This window comes from Miniopterus natalensis, chromosome 10 (genome assembly GCF_054644295.1).
Source record: "Miniopterus natalensis isolate mMinNat1 chromosome 10, mMinNat1.hap1, whole genome shotgun sequence".
Lineage (NCBI taxonomy): Eukaryota > Metazoa > Chordata > Mammalia > Chiroptera > Miniopteridae > Miniopterus > Miniopterus natalensis.
In genome coordinates, this window is record NC_142090.1 from 27,832,464 (window position 1) to 27,849,074 (window position 16,611).

Consider the following 16,611-nt stretch of genomic DNA (forward strand, 5'->3'; position numbering starts at 1 on the left):
TGAAAAGATAAACAAGCTTGATGAACCATTAGCCAGACTCATCAAGAAACAAAAAGAGAGGATCCAAATAAATAAAATCAGAAACAAACGCCAATGAAGTAACAACTGACAACAGAAATACAAGGGATTGTAAGGAAGTATTACAAACAATTATAATCAACAAATTGGACAACCTGGATTAAATGGGAAAATTCCTAGAAAAGTACAACCTTCCAAAGCTGAGTGAGGAAGAATCAGGGCAACTGAATGGGCCAATAACAGCTGATGAAGTTGAAGCAGTAATATAAAAACTCCCAGCAAACAAAAGCCCCAGTTCACAGGGCTTCACAGGGAAGTTTTACCAAATATTCAAAGAACTAACACCTATCCTCCTCAAACTATTCCAAAAAATACAAGAGGAAGGAACACTTCCAAGCTGTTTTTGCAAGGCCAGCATTATCCTACTCCCAAAACCAGATAAAGACACAACAAATAAAAAGAATTGCAGGCCAATATCCCTAATGAACATAGATGCTAAAATCCTCAAGAAAATATTAGCAAATTGGATCTAGCAATATATTAAAAGATCATACAACATGATTAAGTGGGACTCATTCCAGGGATGCAAGGCTGGTACAATATTCACAAATCAATACATGTGATACATCACATAACAAATCAAAAGACAAAAATCACATGATCATATCAATAGATGCAGAAAAAGCATTCAACAAAATCCAGCACCCATTTTTGAAAAAAACTCTCAGCAATGTGGGAATATAGGAATCATGCCTCAACATAATAAATGCCGTATATGACAAATCTACAGCCAACATACCCAGTTGGCCAAAATTAAAAGCATTCCCCCTACTAACAGGAACAAGACAGGGATGTCCACTTTCACCACTCTTATTCAACATAGTACTAGAAGTCTTAGCCACAGCAATCAGACAACATGTAGAAAAAAATAAAAGGTATCCAAGTTGGAAAGAAGGAAGTAAAAGTCATTATTTGCAGATGACATGATATTGTACATAGAAAACCCTAAGGATGCCACCAAAAAACTACTAGATTTAATAAATGAATTTGGCAATGTAGCAGGATACATAATAAATACTCAGAAATAAATGGCATTTTGATATACTAATAATAACCTTTCAGAAAGAGAAACTAAAAAAAAAATTTTTTTAAAAATCCAATTTACCATTGCAACAAAAAAATTAAGACACTTAGAAATAAAGTTAACCAAGGAGGAAAAAGACCTATATTCAGAAAACTACAGGATGTTAAAAAAGTGACAGGAGAAGACATAAACTAGTGGAAGAATATATGTGTTCATGGATTGATAGAATTGACATCATTAAAATGGCCATACTACCCAAAGCAATCTAGAGATTCAATGCAATCCCTATTAAAATACTAACGGCATATTTCACAGATCCATAACAGATACTCCAAAAATTCATATAGAACCAGAAAAGACCCTGCTGCAGCAATCTTAAGAAAGAAGAAGAAAGTTGAAGGGATCACAATACAGGATATAAAGTTATACTACAAAGCCACTGTAATCAAAACAGCCTGGTACTGACAAAGGAATGGGCATATAGATCAATGAAACAGAACAGAGTACCCAGAAATCAACTCAAGCCATTATGCTCAATTAATATTTGACAATGGAGGCAAAGCATACAATGGAGTAATGACAGTCTCTTCAATAAATGGTGTTGTGAAAATTGGACAGGTACATGCAAAAAAATGAAATTAGACCACCAACTTACACCATACACAAGAATAAACTCGAAATGGATAAAAGACTTAAATGTAAGTTGTGAAACCATAAAAATCCTAGAAGAAAATGTAAGCAGCAAAATATCAGACATCTTATGTAGCAGAACTTTCACAGATACATTGCCTAGGACGAGAGAAACAAAGGAAAAAATAAACAATGGGACTATATCAAACTAAAAAGCTGCTGCACAGCCTAAGAAACCAGCAGCAAATTGAAAAGGGAACCCCATACAACGGGGTTTACCGATGATACATATGATAAGGGGTTAATTTCCAAAATATATAAAGTACTCATACAACTGTACAAATGGAAGACCAACAACCCAATTAAAAACTGGGCAGGGGACCTGAATAGACACGTCTCTAAAAAGGACATACGAATGGCCAAGAGACATAAGAAAAAAATGCTCAATGTCACTAATCATCAGAGATGCAAATTAGAACGACAATGAGGTACCTCCTCACACCTGCCCAAATGGCTACCATCAGTAAATCAACAAATAAGTGCTGTCAAGGATGTGCAGAAAAGGGAACCCTGGTACACTGCTGGTGGGAATGCAGACTGGTACAACCACTATGGAAAACAGTGTGGAGTTTCCTCAAAAAATTAAAACTGGAACTGCCATGTGACCCAGTGATCCCACTTCTAGGAATATATCCTAAGAAGCCTAAAACTCCAATCAGAAAGAATATATGCACCCCTACGGTCATAGCAGCATTATTTACAATATCTAAAGTCTGGAAATAGCCCAAGTGCCCATCAGTAGATGAGTGGGCAGTGGTACATTTACACAATGGAATACTATGTGACTGTAAAAACAAGCAAACAAAAAGAAGGATCTATTACCATTTGAGACAGCATGGAGGGACCTGGAGAGTATTATGCTAAGCAAAATAAGCCAGTCAGAGAAAGAGAAGTACCACATGATCTCACTTATATGTGAAATCTAATAAACAAAATAAACTGATGAACAAAACGGATCCAGAGACACTGAAGCATGCAAGACTGATGTATTTCAGAGGGAGCAGGAGGGAGAAGGTTGGGAAGAGATTAACCAAAGAACTTCTATATATATATGCATAGCCCATGGACAGTCGGGGGAAGGCCTGGGTTGGGAGTGGGACTGGGGTGGAGGGGGTCAATAGGGGAAAAAAAGGGGATATCTGTAATATTTTCAAAAACAAAGATAAAAAAAGGATATGAAAAATAAAGGTACAATTATTAAAGTGAAAGAAATTTTATTTTGAATAATATACATATCATTAATTTTATTAAATTTTCATAATGCATAGTGTATGTAAGTATACAAGGAAAAATAAACATTAGGAATACCTAAGGAAGGAAGCATATGGGTCAAGAAGACATTCGATATCCCCATGAACAAGCTTAGAAGCATCACAGGACAGCATCCATTAGAAAAGAATAAAAACCATACAAAAATATATCCAAATCATGGCAGGCAAGTGCAATCAGTACAAATTATAGTTTCTCAGATACAAAAAGTATACATATTCTTTGGATTGAAAACATAATATAAATGAGTGGCATGGATTTTAAATCCAAGCCAAAAAGCATCTAAAGTAAAAGTGTGGATGCCACATGTGACAATAAAATATTCAAGGCCACATATGGAGGTCACCAGCTTAAAAAGAGAATACTGAGAGGTAGGGAATTTTTTTTTTTTTTTTAAAGTGAAATGCAATGAAGCCACCTCTACCTAAATTAGGAAATAGTGAATGCATCAGCATTAAAGTGATAACAGCTCTCCATACTATGTTGCATTTCTATTTAGTCTGTCAAAAGAATTCACTGTGCATTGCTAGAAAGTTCAGTGAATATAATGAGGTAATAAATGCAGAGCTTTGGCATTAGGGTAAGTTTAATTTCTTTTTCAGTTTATACTAAAGGAAAACAAGAATATAGAACTAGAAATGCTCATGTCTCCATTCAGCACACTAACTTTTAAGTGTTTCAGATATACTATTTGGCACAAGGGGGATAGAGATATAAAGATTAATTAAACCCAAGCTTCCAACTCAAAGATTTTACATCTGGAAAGCTAAAGAAAAATAACATTCTTTTCCATTTTAAAATCAAAAGCTCAAAGCAAGTTTTAAATGTTGAGATGATAAAAATGGTGAGGGGAAAAACAGCAAAGAAAGATACTTAACATCTTCTGGTTTCCTTTATAGTTTCTTTTTTTCCATTTATTTTTCCAAATTGCATTTTACAGTAGAAATGCAGACCACTTTGGATAGCTATGGCTCAATACTGCTTGGTGCTCTCCTCTTAATACATCATCTTCTTACATTCCACTGAACAGAAAACCATTCCTTCTACTGGCATGAACTTCTGCCCAATGAGACACTTGCTGCAGCAGGAGCACAGAAAGCACTCTGTGGAGGCATGCCAGCTGAAGTTGTTATAGGTCACCCGCTGCACTTCGGGATCAATGGCATTGTGGCATCCTTGACATACCTGTTAAGTTAATGATACAAATAAGAAGAGAATGAGATTGACCTTTCAAGCAATTTTTTTAGCCAACAACTGTTAATGGGGTCTATATGCTGAGTACTGTGAGAAATAACAAGTAAAGGCCAAATAGGTGATTTGATGCTTCTAAAATATCCCTATTGTTTTATACAAGGCAGAAAGTTTTTTGTTTTTTGTTTTTTTAAATATATCTTTATTGATTTCAGAAAGAGGAAAGGAGAGGGAGAGAGAGATGGAAACATCAATGATGAGAGAGTCATTGATCGAGCCCGCAACCCGGGCATGTGCCCTGACCGGGAATCGAACCCTGATCACCTGGATCCTAGGTTGATGCTCAACTGCTGAGCCATGCCCGGCCAGGCGAGTTTTTTTTTTTTTTTTAATTTATCTTTATTGTTGAAAGTATTACAGTTGTCCCCCTTTTTCCCTCATTGATACCCTCCACCCCGCTTGATAGGGAGTTCCAAAGCAGTGTATGTGGTTCCAGCATATTCTATTAGACTGCACATTAGTAATTACAAAAAAGTTGATGATTTTTCCTACAACACCAAACTCTAGGGAGGATGTGGAGCAATAGAAACTCTGTCGATTGCTGGTGGAAGTGCAAAATAAGACTGTTGTTACAAAATTAAAAATACTTTTATCACACAATCCAATAATCATGTTCTTTGGTATTTATCCAAAGAAGTTGATAACTTATGTCCACTAAAAATCCAGCACCTGGATGTTGCCTTATTCATAATTGCCAAAACTTAGAAGCAATCAAGATTTCCTTCATTAGGTGAATGGATAAAAAAATGGTGGTATATCCAGACAATAAAATATTATTCAGTGCTAGAAAGAAATGAGCTATCAAGGCATAAAAAGACATGGAGGAAATTTAAATGCAAATTACTAAGTGAAAGAAGCCCATATGAAAAGGCTACATACTGTATGATTCCAACTATGATATTCTAGCAAAGGCAAAACTACGGATACAATAAAAAGATCAGTGGTTGACAGGGGTGGGGTATGTGTTGGGGAGGTGGGAGAGATAAAGAGATAAATAGGAAGAGCACAGAAGACTTCTACGGCAGTGAAAATACTCTATATGACAGCATAATGATGTGTGTATGTGTATATACATATTACATATATTTATGTATAAATAATTTGTCCATTCTATACATTGTCCAAACCCAAAGGATATATACCAAGAATGAACCCTAAGGTAAACTATGGGCTTTGGGTGATTATGATGTGTCAATATAGACTCATCCTTGGTAAAAAATGTACTATTCTGGTGAGAGGAGAGGAGAGGGGGAGAGAGAGATAGAAACATCAATGTTGAGAGAGAGTCATTGATCGGATGCCTCCTGCACACCCCTGACTGCAGATCAAACACACAACCTGGACATGTGCCCTGACTTCCCAGGAATTGAACCGTGACCTCCTGGATCCTAGGTTGATGCTCAACTGCTGAGCCACGCCCACCAGGCCTGGTGAGAGATATTGATAATGGGCAAGGCTATACATATGTGAGGATAATGGGAATATGGGAAATCTCTTATCTTCCTTTCAATTTTATTGTAAACCTAAAACTGCTCCAAAAAGACTTTTCCTCACTCACTTAAGCTTTGGAGTGGTAATTTTATCTCTCTTACCTATGACACAAGATTATTAACACCACTAATTTCTAGACAGTAGTAAATGAAAATCATGTTCAAAGTAATTAAGGACTTAAATAATAATACTGACAGTGGTTCAGAATAATTAGTTTGCACTAAAAATATAACATAGTTAATTGGCTTCTATTCTGTCATAAATCATAATTTGTGTATAATCTAATATTGTAGAATGTTAATACTTAAATCCCCTATACCATTCAGTGTATATGTTATATACAAATATACATATATATATGACATCCACACATCTACACCCATAAACAAAAATAACATAAGAATAATATTCTTCTTTAACTGAATATGTATATAAGGAAAATATATGAGTAACCTTCTTTATACCAGAAAGCAAATGCACAGTTGAGACCTCCAAAACACTAGTTAATTCATATGCCTTGTTTATACATGTTCTGAATGAGTGTGGCTATATAAAGTTTTTGCTTTAAATATTTTATAATAAGTGACAAAGCCAACATGATTGTCCAGTATTACACAAAAGTACTAACTTCAGCACTCTTGGTCTCTTAACGTGATTATCAGAAATAACTGAGAGATGAGGGGTGAGTGGATTGAGGAGGGTTATTCAGCCTGAGCCTCCTTGCTTGAAAAGACCTCAAAATGTGGCTGCTCCTTACTGGGCAAACTGGTTTAGGTCATGAAGTGAGATCTTGTTAGAAATACCCATTTCAGGCCTGTAATATACTTTCCATATTCTTTAGAGGTCCATGACTTTTAATTACAGAGATCGTAGCTGCTTAAATCACACATTATTTCTACCCAAGTCTTCCCTTAGAAGGGGGAGAATCTCTTTGCATAATCAATAGAGAATTCCTGAATGTAACAAAAATGAGTGCTTTAATTACAAATATGTTCCTATTTTATAGGTGCACCATGCAAGCAATTGCTTTTTTATATATTCATTTTTATAGCTTTATAATTCATTTAGAATGTTCCTTTGTAGTTTTCTATATTTTATATTAATTTTTCAATATTTTTAAACTTGTTTATGTAAAATAGAAGCACTTCACACTCAATTTTTTATTCTGTTGCTTTTAGACCATGAACTACCTTCTTTATCTCAGCCTGTAATATCTGTGGATCTTTTATAATCTTTTAAAACACATACTTTAATCTGTAATTTATAAGAGATAATTACTGTTCAACTATACATAAAATGAAAGAAATTATTTAGGTTAAAACATAACTAATGAATGCAATAAACTTAGGGTTTATGGTTTCATAAAATTTAGTTTTATTAATAATTTGATTGCTATTCATCCCAAGGTCTGACACATAATCCTAGGTAAAACGTACTGATCCCTAATTCTTCATAAACCTGGAAGTAGCCCAGCCCTCACTGAGGGTTTGGGGACTCCAGAACCCTGCAGGGAGATAATGTGCTTCCTGTGTTCTTAAACCTCAAATATTTCAGAGCTCTTACTTCCGTCAAGCCCTCCTAGTTCCTGTCTTATTTGTGTACACAATGTGAAATAGCTAATGACACTTGTAATAAGTGCTCTGGCAGCAGGGCCCTGTGAAATCTTGTAGGTGTGAATTCTGGGGATGGCCATTTGATACTGGAATTCCAGAGACCATGCAGAGATAAACTCAGCACATTTCCCATTATCTTCCTTCTAGGTTAGGTTTTTTCCCTCAGAAATGCCCTGTTTTGAGCTGAGTTCTTGTCTTCAGGTTAAACATAATTTGTATCTCTCTCCTTTTTATAAAAAAATTAAAAGATCTAAGTAGGTCAATCCCCTAAACTAGATAACCTTCTTCAAGATTTTATATCATTTAGCATGTTGCATGCTTTCTTTGCCACCAGCTGGAATTTGTTTAGGGGATGATATGTTCATTTTGATATTAGGGAAAGGAAAATATGTATATCTTACGGAAAAGTAAACCTTTAAAAGAAATCATACCATATTATAAAATGAAATAATTTAGAGATCATCTCTTTAAAAAATCATATCGGTGATTATAATCCTTCCCATTGAATTGATACAATGTAATGGAGAGACACTGTAACAGTTAAATATAAAGCAGCTTCATCTATTTAAAGATTTATTCAAGAAGTATTTATTGAGTATCTACTGTGTTCTAGTGTTGGAAATAGAAAACAAAGCAGACAAAAACCCCTGCCCTCATGGAGTTTGCATTCTAGTCCTTGAGACCAAAGTCACACACCCTGCAATAAAATACACATTAAGATATCCCTCTTCTGTAGAGAAATTGTTGCAACAATATTCAGAGAAGCATTTTTTTGGCTAAATTATGTATTAGGCCTCATGGTGATTCAGCATCTTTTCCCTAGATATAAGGAGGGTCCATGTTGACCTCAAAACAAATGATAAATCTCAGAGCACAAGCTACTCACTCAAATGTTTCCTAGGTACAGACATTGAGGATATAGAAATAAAAAGGCCAGCTCTATCTTCCAGCTGCTTACAGTCTAGTGGAGGAGAGAAGTGAGTGATATTAACAATTACATGTGGGCAAGCACACATGCAGGAACCCTTGGGAACAGAGAGGCATCCAGCCTAGTCAGAGAGAAAGGGATGGAACTTGGAGTAATGAATCAGGAAAAGTGTTCTGAAAAATGTTAAGCCTAAACTGATTCTGGAGGTAAGTGTCAGCATAGTCAGGTAAAACATGAATAGGAGGGTATATCAGACAAAGGAATAAGTATGAGCAGAAGACAAAGAACAGTATATAAAAAAATACAGGTAACTTGTGGAAATATATGATTTGGGCTGGATAACTAGTAGAAGCAGCTAGATAGGCAAGGAGAGACTGGTGCATCTATTAAGCAAATGCTTAAGGAACAGATTTGCATTTTGAAAGACTACCTTCCATCATTATGGAAGGTGGTTTTGAATAAGATCAGGAGTGAACATGGGGAAACCAAATTTGAGGCCACTGCAATAATCCAAATAACAAAAAATAAAGGTCTGAAGTAGAGTAGGTGTAAACGTGAGGATCTGAGATATACTGATGAGGCAGAGTTGATAGAAATAACTAATTATATCTGGGGACAATGGGCAAGGACTGAAAATTGGCATTGACATCGAACTTGTTACATATTTTCATAGTATCATACTCCTAGAACTATATAAATATGTCATTTTATTTCTTAGCCAGGAGTTTCTTCTATTTGATACCTCAGGAGGATCTTTAGTACATATTTTTCTGCATAGAAAGAAGTAAATGTCTATTCTTATAATATCCCCTGGCTTATAAGATTTACCACATGTGGTCAACCTTTTAAATTTACTAAATTATCTAAATTATCTCTTAGTCATCATGCAATAGCAGCTCTGTGTAAGTAGGGTATATCCAAGGAAAAAAATATACTCTCACATTAGATATTTGAGTGTTTGGTCTGTGCAAATAAATAATTTAGATTTATTTAGTCCAATCCGATGGTAAATAGTAAATCATTTAGATTTACCAAATCCAAACAAAAATTGCAGGTCAAATTTTGTTATATTAAATCAATTCCATGAGCATGTAAAAAAATAGGTACTGTACAGCCTCCAAGCAGAAAAAACAAGCCCTAGTGGATGGTCTAGTAACATAAATAGAAATCATAAACACTAAAAAAGAGCTAAAGAATATGAACGGCCCCTAGACATCTTAATTTAAATGGAATCTGATCTGTATGATCAGAATCAATTAATCTCATTCTCATTAAGAAACTTGTTTTAAAATGGGGATTTGATTATCAAGTAGCATTTATTTATTTATTTTTTAAATTTTTCTTTATTGTTGAAAATATTACAGATGTCCCCTTTTTTCCTCATTAACCCCTTCCACCCTGTACCCACTCCCTGCCCCAGGCCTTCACCACACTGTTGTCTGTGTCCATGGGTTATGCATATATGCATATAAATTCTTTGGTTAATCTCTCCCCACCCTCCCACCCCCACCTTCCCTCTGAGATTCGTCAGTCTGTTCCATGCTTCCATGTCACTGAATCTATTTTGTTCATCAGCTTATTATGTTCTTTAGATTCCACATGTAAGTGAGATTATATTTGTCTCGAGTAGCATTTATAATCTACAGTTTAAACTGCATAGGTAGAAGTCTTGAGGTGGCCCACAGCCAACCCATGCATTGCTTTGAATTATCTGGATTTTAACACCTTATAGTAGGAATTAAATTTCCTATTTTAAAGTAGTACTTTCTATTTCTCAATTCTAAGAGGCTTAAATAAAGGCATAAAGTCAAGTGATAAAGCAGGTTGAAGCAACTGTATCCCTAGAATGTGTCTTACCACAGCATGATTCTTCACATAGCAAGGCTTGCACACGGGCTTGTCATTGACCATCACATATATTTCCCCAGCTAGGATGTTGTCACAGTCAAAGCAGCAGAAGTGTTTCAGATGCCAATTTTGGTTTTCTGCCTGGGTATACTCATTGCTAAATATCAACTGGGAAGAGTATAAAAATAAGATGAATCATGTAGTTTTGCTACAAATAACAAAGCTAGGCTCTTTAGACAATAAGGGATTTAGATCCATAAGTGTATCAACCTACTTTCTTGTCTAAAAATAACTGAAAGCTTGATTTTAGGTTATTGTTTACTTTAGTCCAAATCAATTTTTTATGTTTCTGGACAATCTTTTCTTAGTCAACACAATTAACACAGCACGCAGAATGACTAAAACTAAGTTTTTTTCATCCAACTTCTTTGGATGTAAATAAAGCAACTGATGCTTGGCTAATTTATGTTGCCTTCTCACTAAGGGTAGCCTAAGGATGGTAAGGAGACCATATGGGGGTACAAAAATGAGCCTGCATGCAGGTGGCCTTAGAGAACATACCTCATCACAGCCAGCACATCGAGGTTTCTCACTGTCACAATAATGTCTCCCACAGTATAGCTTCCCATTCTTCCAGAAATAAATCATGTCAACCAGGAGTTCATGGCAGGTACTGCAGACAAAACAAGCTGGGTGCCACAGTTTATCGTAGCCAGCCCTTTCAGCATAGATGGCTGGGTCACCTTCCTTCATACTCAGTTTGCAGCAGTAGCAGGACTAAAAGGGAATCCATCCAAAAAAATCTGATCATCATAAGACTGGCATTTCTCATCATCAGCTTTAGTAAAAATTCAGAAAAACAACTTTCAAGAGAAATAATTTCTACTGAAGTTGTAATTTGTCCATGTAGACAATAAGGTGAAACAGAATCCTTGGCTTTCTCCAGGCTGTTCAAACCTAATTATTGCACCCTGTGTGTAACAGAGTATTGTGTCCTGAATTAAAGTCACTTATGGAAAGAGGCTAATAGTAATTTTCACCTAAATTTTATTTTATTTTTCCATCACCATTTATCCCCTCTACTTCCCCTTCCACCTCCATTCTGCCCCTCCCCCCCCCAACCAGGGGGATGTTGGGGGGGTGGAGGGAATGAGCAAAAAAGAAAATTTCACCTAAATTTTAAGTGAGTCTCTAAAAAATGATTACTTTAGAGTAATCATTTTACTCTAAAGTAATTACTTTATTAGTACTTTCTAAAAATTTTTTCTGCAAGACTAAGCCTTATTGGCTGATGTGCTAATAGAATCTATGAGAAATATATTACATTAAGTTTACTTCTCATTTTTTAAATCTGTGTCATAATTTTCTTCAAGTCATAAAAAAGACTTCAATGTCCCTCTTTAAGAGAGATTTTAAAAAGTATGATTGAACATATATCTGCATAAAATTAAGTTTGAATTTTAGGTGTGATGTCACAAGCAAAACTGAATTAAGCTAATCATATATTATTCTTATTTATGGGAAGAGATAAACAATTAACACCAAAATTATGTTTAGAAACAGATTCTAGATTGGTTTGCTGTATTCCAGCATGGCACCAATGCGAGCTACTGTGTTTACCTAAAACTCACAATTATCCCTGGCAACAAGTAGTCAGAAAACTTGGCCTTAGGTTTCAAACATGACGATTCTCTAAAATCAGCATATACACACCAAATGGGCCAATGGCATGACCACTCTACTCACATACTGCGTTCTTTTGTGTTCAGGCGATTTATCCTCCATGGTCCCCACCACTGCCATGGTGCTTCTGCCTCCGCCAGGGATGTACATTCTGTTGGAGTCTTGAGCGTCCATCTCACGGGGAAGTTTGACATCTCCTACTCCCAGAGCCTCACTCTTGTATTTCTTCACAAACTGCTCCATCTCCTTCACCTCTTTGGGAGACAACTCATGGCACTTTGAAGGGTCCTGGTCATGTGCAGGGAGCTGCTTTGCCAGCTGCTTCTTCCGGTACTGCGCCCCCTCTGAACCTGCCACTGGCTGCTTTTCCTTGGGCAGCATCTGCATGTACTGCCTGGCCTGAACCACAAGGAGACCAGTGTTAACTGGGAGATGCCTTGGCCATTAGGCAGGCAATATTATTTTACTTAATGCAGACGTTGGTTTTATCTATTACCAACAAATTATCTTCATCACATATATTGAAATACTAACATACTCAAAAATGGTACACCAAATAGATTTAGTTCAATAAAAATAAACACATTTTTCTCCAAAAAAATTAAAGAATTTTCAGTTTATAAAAAGATTTGGGTTACTAATGTTTACTTATGCTAAATATACAAATGTACAATTATAAGAGAACACAAATTTTTAGGCAGCATGTTTAGAATGGCCTATAGATCAGCTGCATTTTCATTATAAAAAATATCATCATAAGATTCACTCTAATTATTTAATTAACATTCTTAAAAGACTTCCACATGCTCATCTAGTTATAACAGGAGCATCACACAAAATACATTTTTTTTTGCCTTACATAGTAAAGTATAGTATTGAACATGTTTGGAGTTCTAAATAATGACAGAAATTTTATTCTATAGATATTATTTACCATTTTAACAGAAATATTCTCAAGAGTAAGCTAGAAGAGTCACTAGATTTGTACAAAAATGTTTTTCACCTAATTGTTAAGAATTTCAGACCATTCCCTCAAAGAGATTAACATATTTGATAGAAAAATTCTATAAGGCATCTAATCTTACTTTCTAAAGACTGTAATAAGAGTTGAAAATCAAAGTAATGGGACCCCAGAAAAATAATTCCTAAAGCTGATTAGGTCACTAAAGGAACTGCCCTGAATCAGTAGTTCAGGAACTTTAATAAAGAGAATTCCCCTCCCACTTAGTATTTACCAATGCCTGATTCTGAACAGGAGGAGCCCATTCATAGGTAACCGTATTGATGCAGACATTCTTCTTGGCAGCAACTGGATTGGTCAATATCATAACATTACGTTTATACATGGGAATTCCATCTGATTTTAGCTTTGCAATCAGGGTGGTATACTTGGTGTCTTCAAAAAGTTTCCCCACTTTTCGATCCTCTTCATTGCTCAACAGGACATCATGTTCTTCTTCACCACACTTGCAGTTACGGCATATTTTTCTATAATTTTGGAGAAAAGTAGTCAATGATTAATTACACATAATCAATAATAGTTTTTTGCATACATTTATAATTCATAAAATACTCTTACACATATTCCATTTAATAGTATTCAAAGGAAAATCTTTTTTGTTGGGGGAGTACTAAGTAACTATCCATAAATTTAAGTAAGGAAACATAAAAGTGTACCTTCACTTTAAAAGACTTTTAAAAAGTTAGGTTTCAATTTAAAAACACATGCTCAAGGGACCATTCTGAGAATAACACCATCTGGTATTTTTTGTTCTCATCAATCAATCAATCAATCAATCAATCATCAATCCAGCAGTAAGCTATCAAAGCAAAAGGGTCCTTCCTTCCTTCCTTCCTTCCTTCCTTCCTTCCTTCCTTCCTTCCTTCCTTCCTTCCTTCCTTCCTTCCTTCCTTCCTTCCTTCCTTCCTTTCTTCCTTCCTTCCTCCCTCCCTCCCTCCCTTCCTTCCCTCCCTCCCTCCTTCCCCTTCCTTCCTTCCTTCCTTCCTTCCTTCCTTCCTTCCTTCCTTCCTTCCTTCCTTCCTTCCTTCCTCCCTCCCTCCCTCCCTCCCTCCCCTTCCTTCCTTCCTTCCTTCCTTCCTTCCTTCCTTCCTTCCTTCCTTCCTTCCTTCCTTCCTTCCTTCCTTTCTTCCTTCTTTCTTTCTTCTTTCTTTCTTCTTTTTGTATAATTACATTTCATAACCATTACTCAAGTTTTTCTTTAAAGTGAGAGATAGGGAGATTGATGTAACTTTTTTCATCAAGGACTATAATTCTAGATTTAGGTATATCTTTTTTGTCCCCTTTCCTCTCCTTTCAAATTTTCCATTTATTTCCTCCTTTTTCTGCCCCCTTCTTTTATTTCTTCAAACACTAAGTGATCACATACCATGTGCTCCATTATGTATAAAAAGAAATAAATGAAAGTTTCTGCTCTTCTTATAGTTAAGTACGCCACCAGCTCCCCCAATCTGGTCTAGTACATAATCACTCATTCATTCACGCAACATACATGAGTGTCCATGTACTAGGCAATGTATGTGTCACTGGGACATAATGGTGACAAAAACAGGGCCAGCCTCTGACATTCTAGAACTTCCCACCTAATGGGGAGATAGACATAAACAAATACCCCTCCCCGCCCCCCGCAATAATTGCAATTGTGATAGGAAAGAAAAGTACAGGACGCCTTGAGAGGGTTTTGACTTGGAAATGATGAGGAAAGACCTTAAGAACATTACTCAATAAAAAAGTGACAAGTTGAGATCTGAAGGATGTGGGAAATATAGTTGTGAATTGGGTATGTGTGTGTATATTTGGGAAGGGAGAAAAAGGAGAAGAATAGCCTCCAAACATTCTGGTAGAAAGAGTATTTGTGGTGGTCCTAAATTAGGAAGAGATTGTTCCTTTAGGTTCTATAATCAGAGAAGGCTGACAGTGAAGTAAGAAATGGGCAGTGACAAGAATGGGAAGCAGCCATGAGATTATGCAGGGACCTATAGGACACCTTAATGAATCTGGCCTTCATTATAAGAGCAGTCAGGAGGCATTATAGGCTTTTAGGTAATGAAGTTACATGATTAGATCTATCATTTTCAAAAATTGTAATGTCCACCCTATGGAGAGATGAGGGATACACATAATTGGAAGTAGGGAGAACAATTAACATGTCAATGGGGCATCATTTGCAGTCGCATGATTCAAAGTAACAGGGATTCTACTGCTACTTCACAAGTGTATTGAATTTATTGTGGCCCAGGTAAGATGTGTTATAGCTTAGACTATTTTAGTGGAGATGTATATCAAAGAACAAATTTAAGATCTCCTTGAATGTAAAAATGACTAAACTTTGATGTTAATTTAGATATGCTGATGGTGAAGGAAGACCCAGTTTGTCAAAAAATGATGAGATCATAAAATGAATACAGGTTTCTGGAATGAGTATGTTGGAAGAACAAATGTAATTTATTAAGATAATAAATGCAAAAGAACAAATCTGAGGTATGGGGGGAAAGGTTGATGAAAGGACTCACAAAACTGAATTATTGTTAATTTTGAAATGTCTATGAGACTGGGTAAAGATCTCAAGTAGATTGTAGGATATATAGATCTAGTGTTAAAAATTGTAGCCTGGTAAAAAATATAAACTCAAGAGCCAGGAAATAATACATATGCATTATGAGTTGAACAGGTCACCTTTACTTCCAGGGGGAAGAGCGAGGAAAAAGGTGAGGACTCAGTAAGGAGTCTGGCAGAAGGGCAGAATCTGGAAATTGTGACAGAGGAAACTGGAAGTAGAGAGGCTATGGTGTTAAAAAAAACAAAAATCCAAGGCAACAATAGCATATAAATCAGGGGGAAATCTGAGAGTTTTAAGAAATATTCTAATATTCTCACATTGTCAGGAAAATATTAAAGAAATAAATTAACATTAGATGTTAAGTATGCATATTAAAAATATCTAGATAACTAAAGAGAGAAATATTGTTTATAGTTTCTAAACTAACAGAGAAAATGGAATGAATATATAAAATGCAATTAGTCAAACAGAAGGCAAATAAGAAAGAGAAAAAAGAAACAGGAGATTAGGACATGTAGAAAGCAATAATTAAGATCGTTGATATATAATCCAAATATGTCAATAGTCACAATAAATGGACTTGATTCTCCAGTTAAAAGCCAACGGCATTCACTGGATAATAGAACAAAATCCAACTATATGTTATTGTAAAAGACAGTTAAAATTTAAGGACACAGAAAGAATGAAAGTATAAAGATGCAAAAAAATAATACAGGCAAATACCAGCAAAAATTAAGTTAGATACCTATATTAATATCATACAAATTGACTTTAATGCTTTTTCATTTTTATTTTATTTACTTATTTTTAAATTTATTTTGTTGAGAGTATTACAGATGTCCCCCATTTCCCCCCTCTGTCCCCATCCATCTATCTCCCACACCACCCCACAGGCCTTCACCTGTCTATTGTCTGTGTCCATGGGCTATGCATATATGCATATAAGTTCTTTGGTTAATCTCTTCCTACCCTCCTTCCCACCTTCCCACTGAGATCTGTCAGTTCATTTCACGCTTCCATCTCTGGTCCTGTCTTGTTTGTCAATTTATTTTGTTCTTTATATTCCACATGTAAGTAAGATCATGTGATATTTGTCTTTTTCCAACTGGCTTATTTCGCTCAGCATGATATTCTCCAGGTCCATCTATGCTGTCTCAA

General features: G+C 35.7%; 1 protein-coding gene across 1 annotated transcript in view; it reads right to left on the bottom strand.

The window, feature by feature from the left end:
- Positions 1-2,986: 2,986 nt before the first annotated feature.
- Positions 2,987-16,611, bottom strand: part of TES (testin LIM domain protein) — a 43,666-nt gene continuing 30,041 nt past the window's right edge. The window contains exons 3-7 of the mRNA XM_016201634.2: positions 13,111-13,363; positions 11,939-12,274; positions 10,754-10,969; positions 10,202-10,360; positions 2,987-4,246 (exon numbers count right to left, since the gene is read on the bottom strand). Of these exons, the coding sequence (XP_016057120.1) occupies positions 4,058-4,246; positions 10,202-10,360; positions 10,754-10,969; positions 11,939-12,274; positions 13,111-13,363 (1,153 nt within the window). The 3' untranslated portion in view covers positions 2,987-4,057. The remainder of the gene's footprint in view (positions 4,247-10,201; positions 10,361-10,753; positions 10,970-11,938; positions 12,275-13,110; positions 13,364-16,611) is intronic.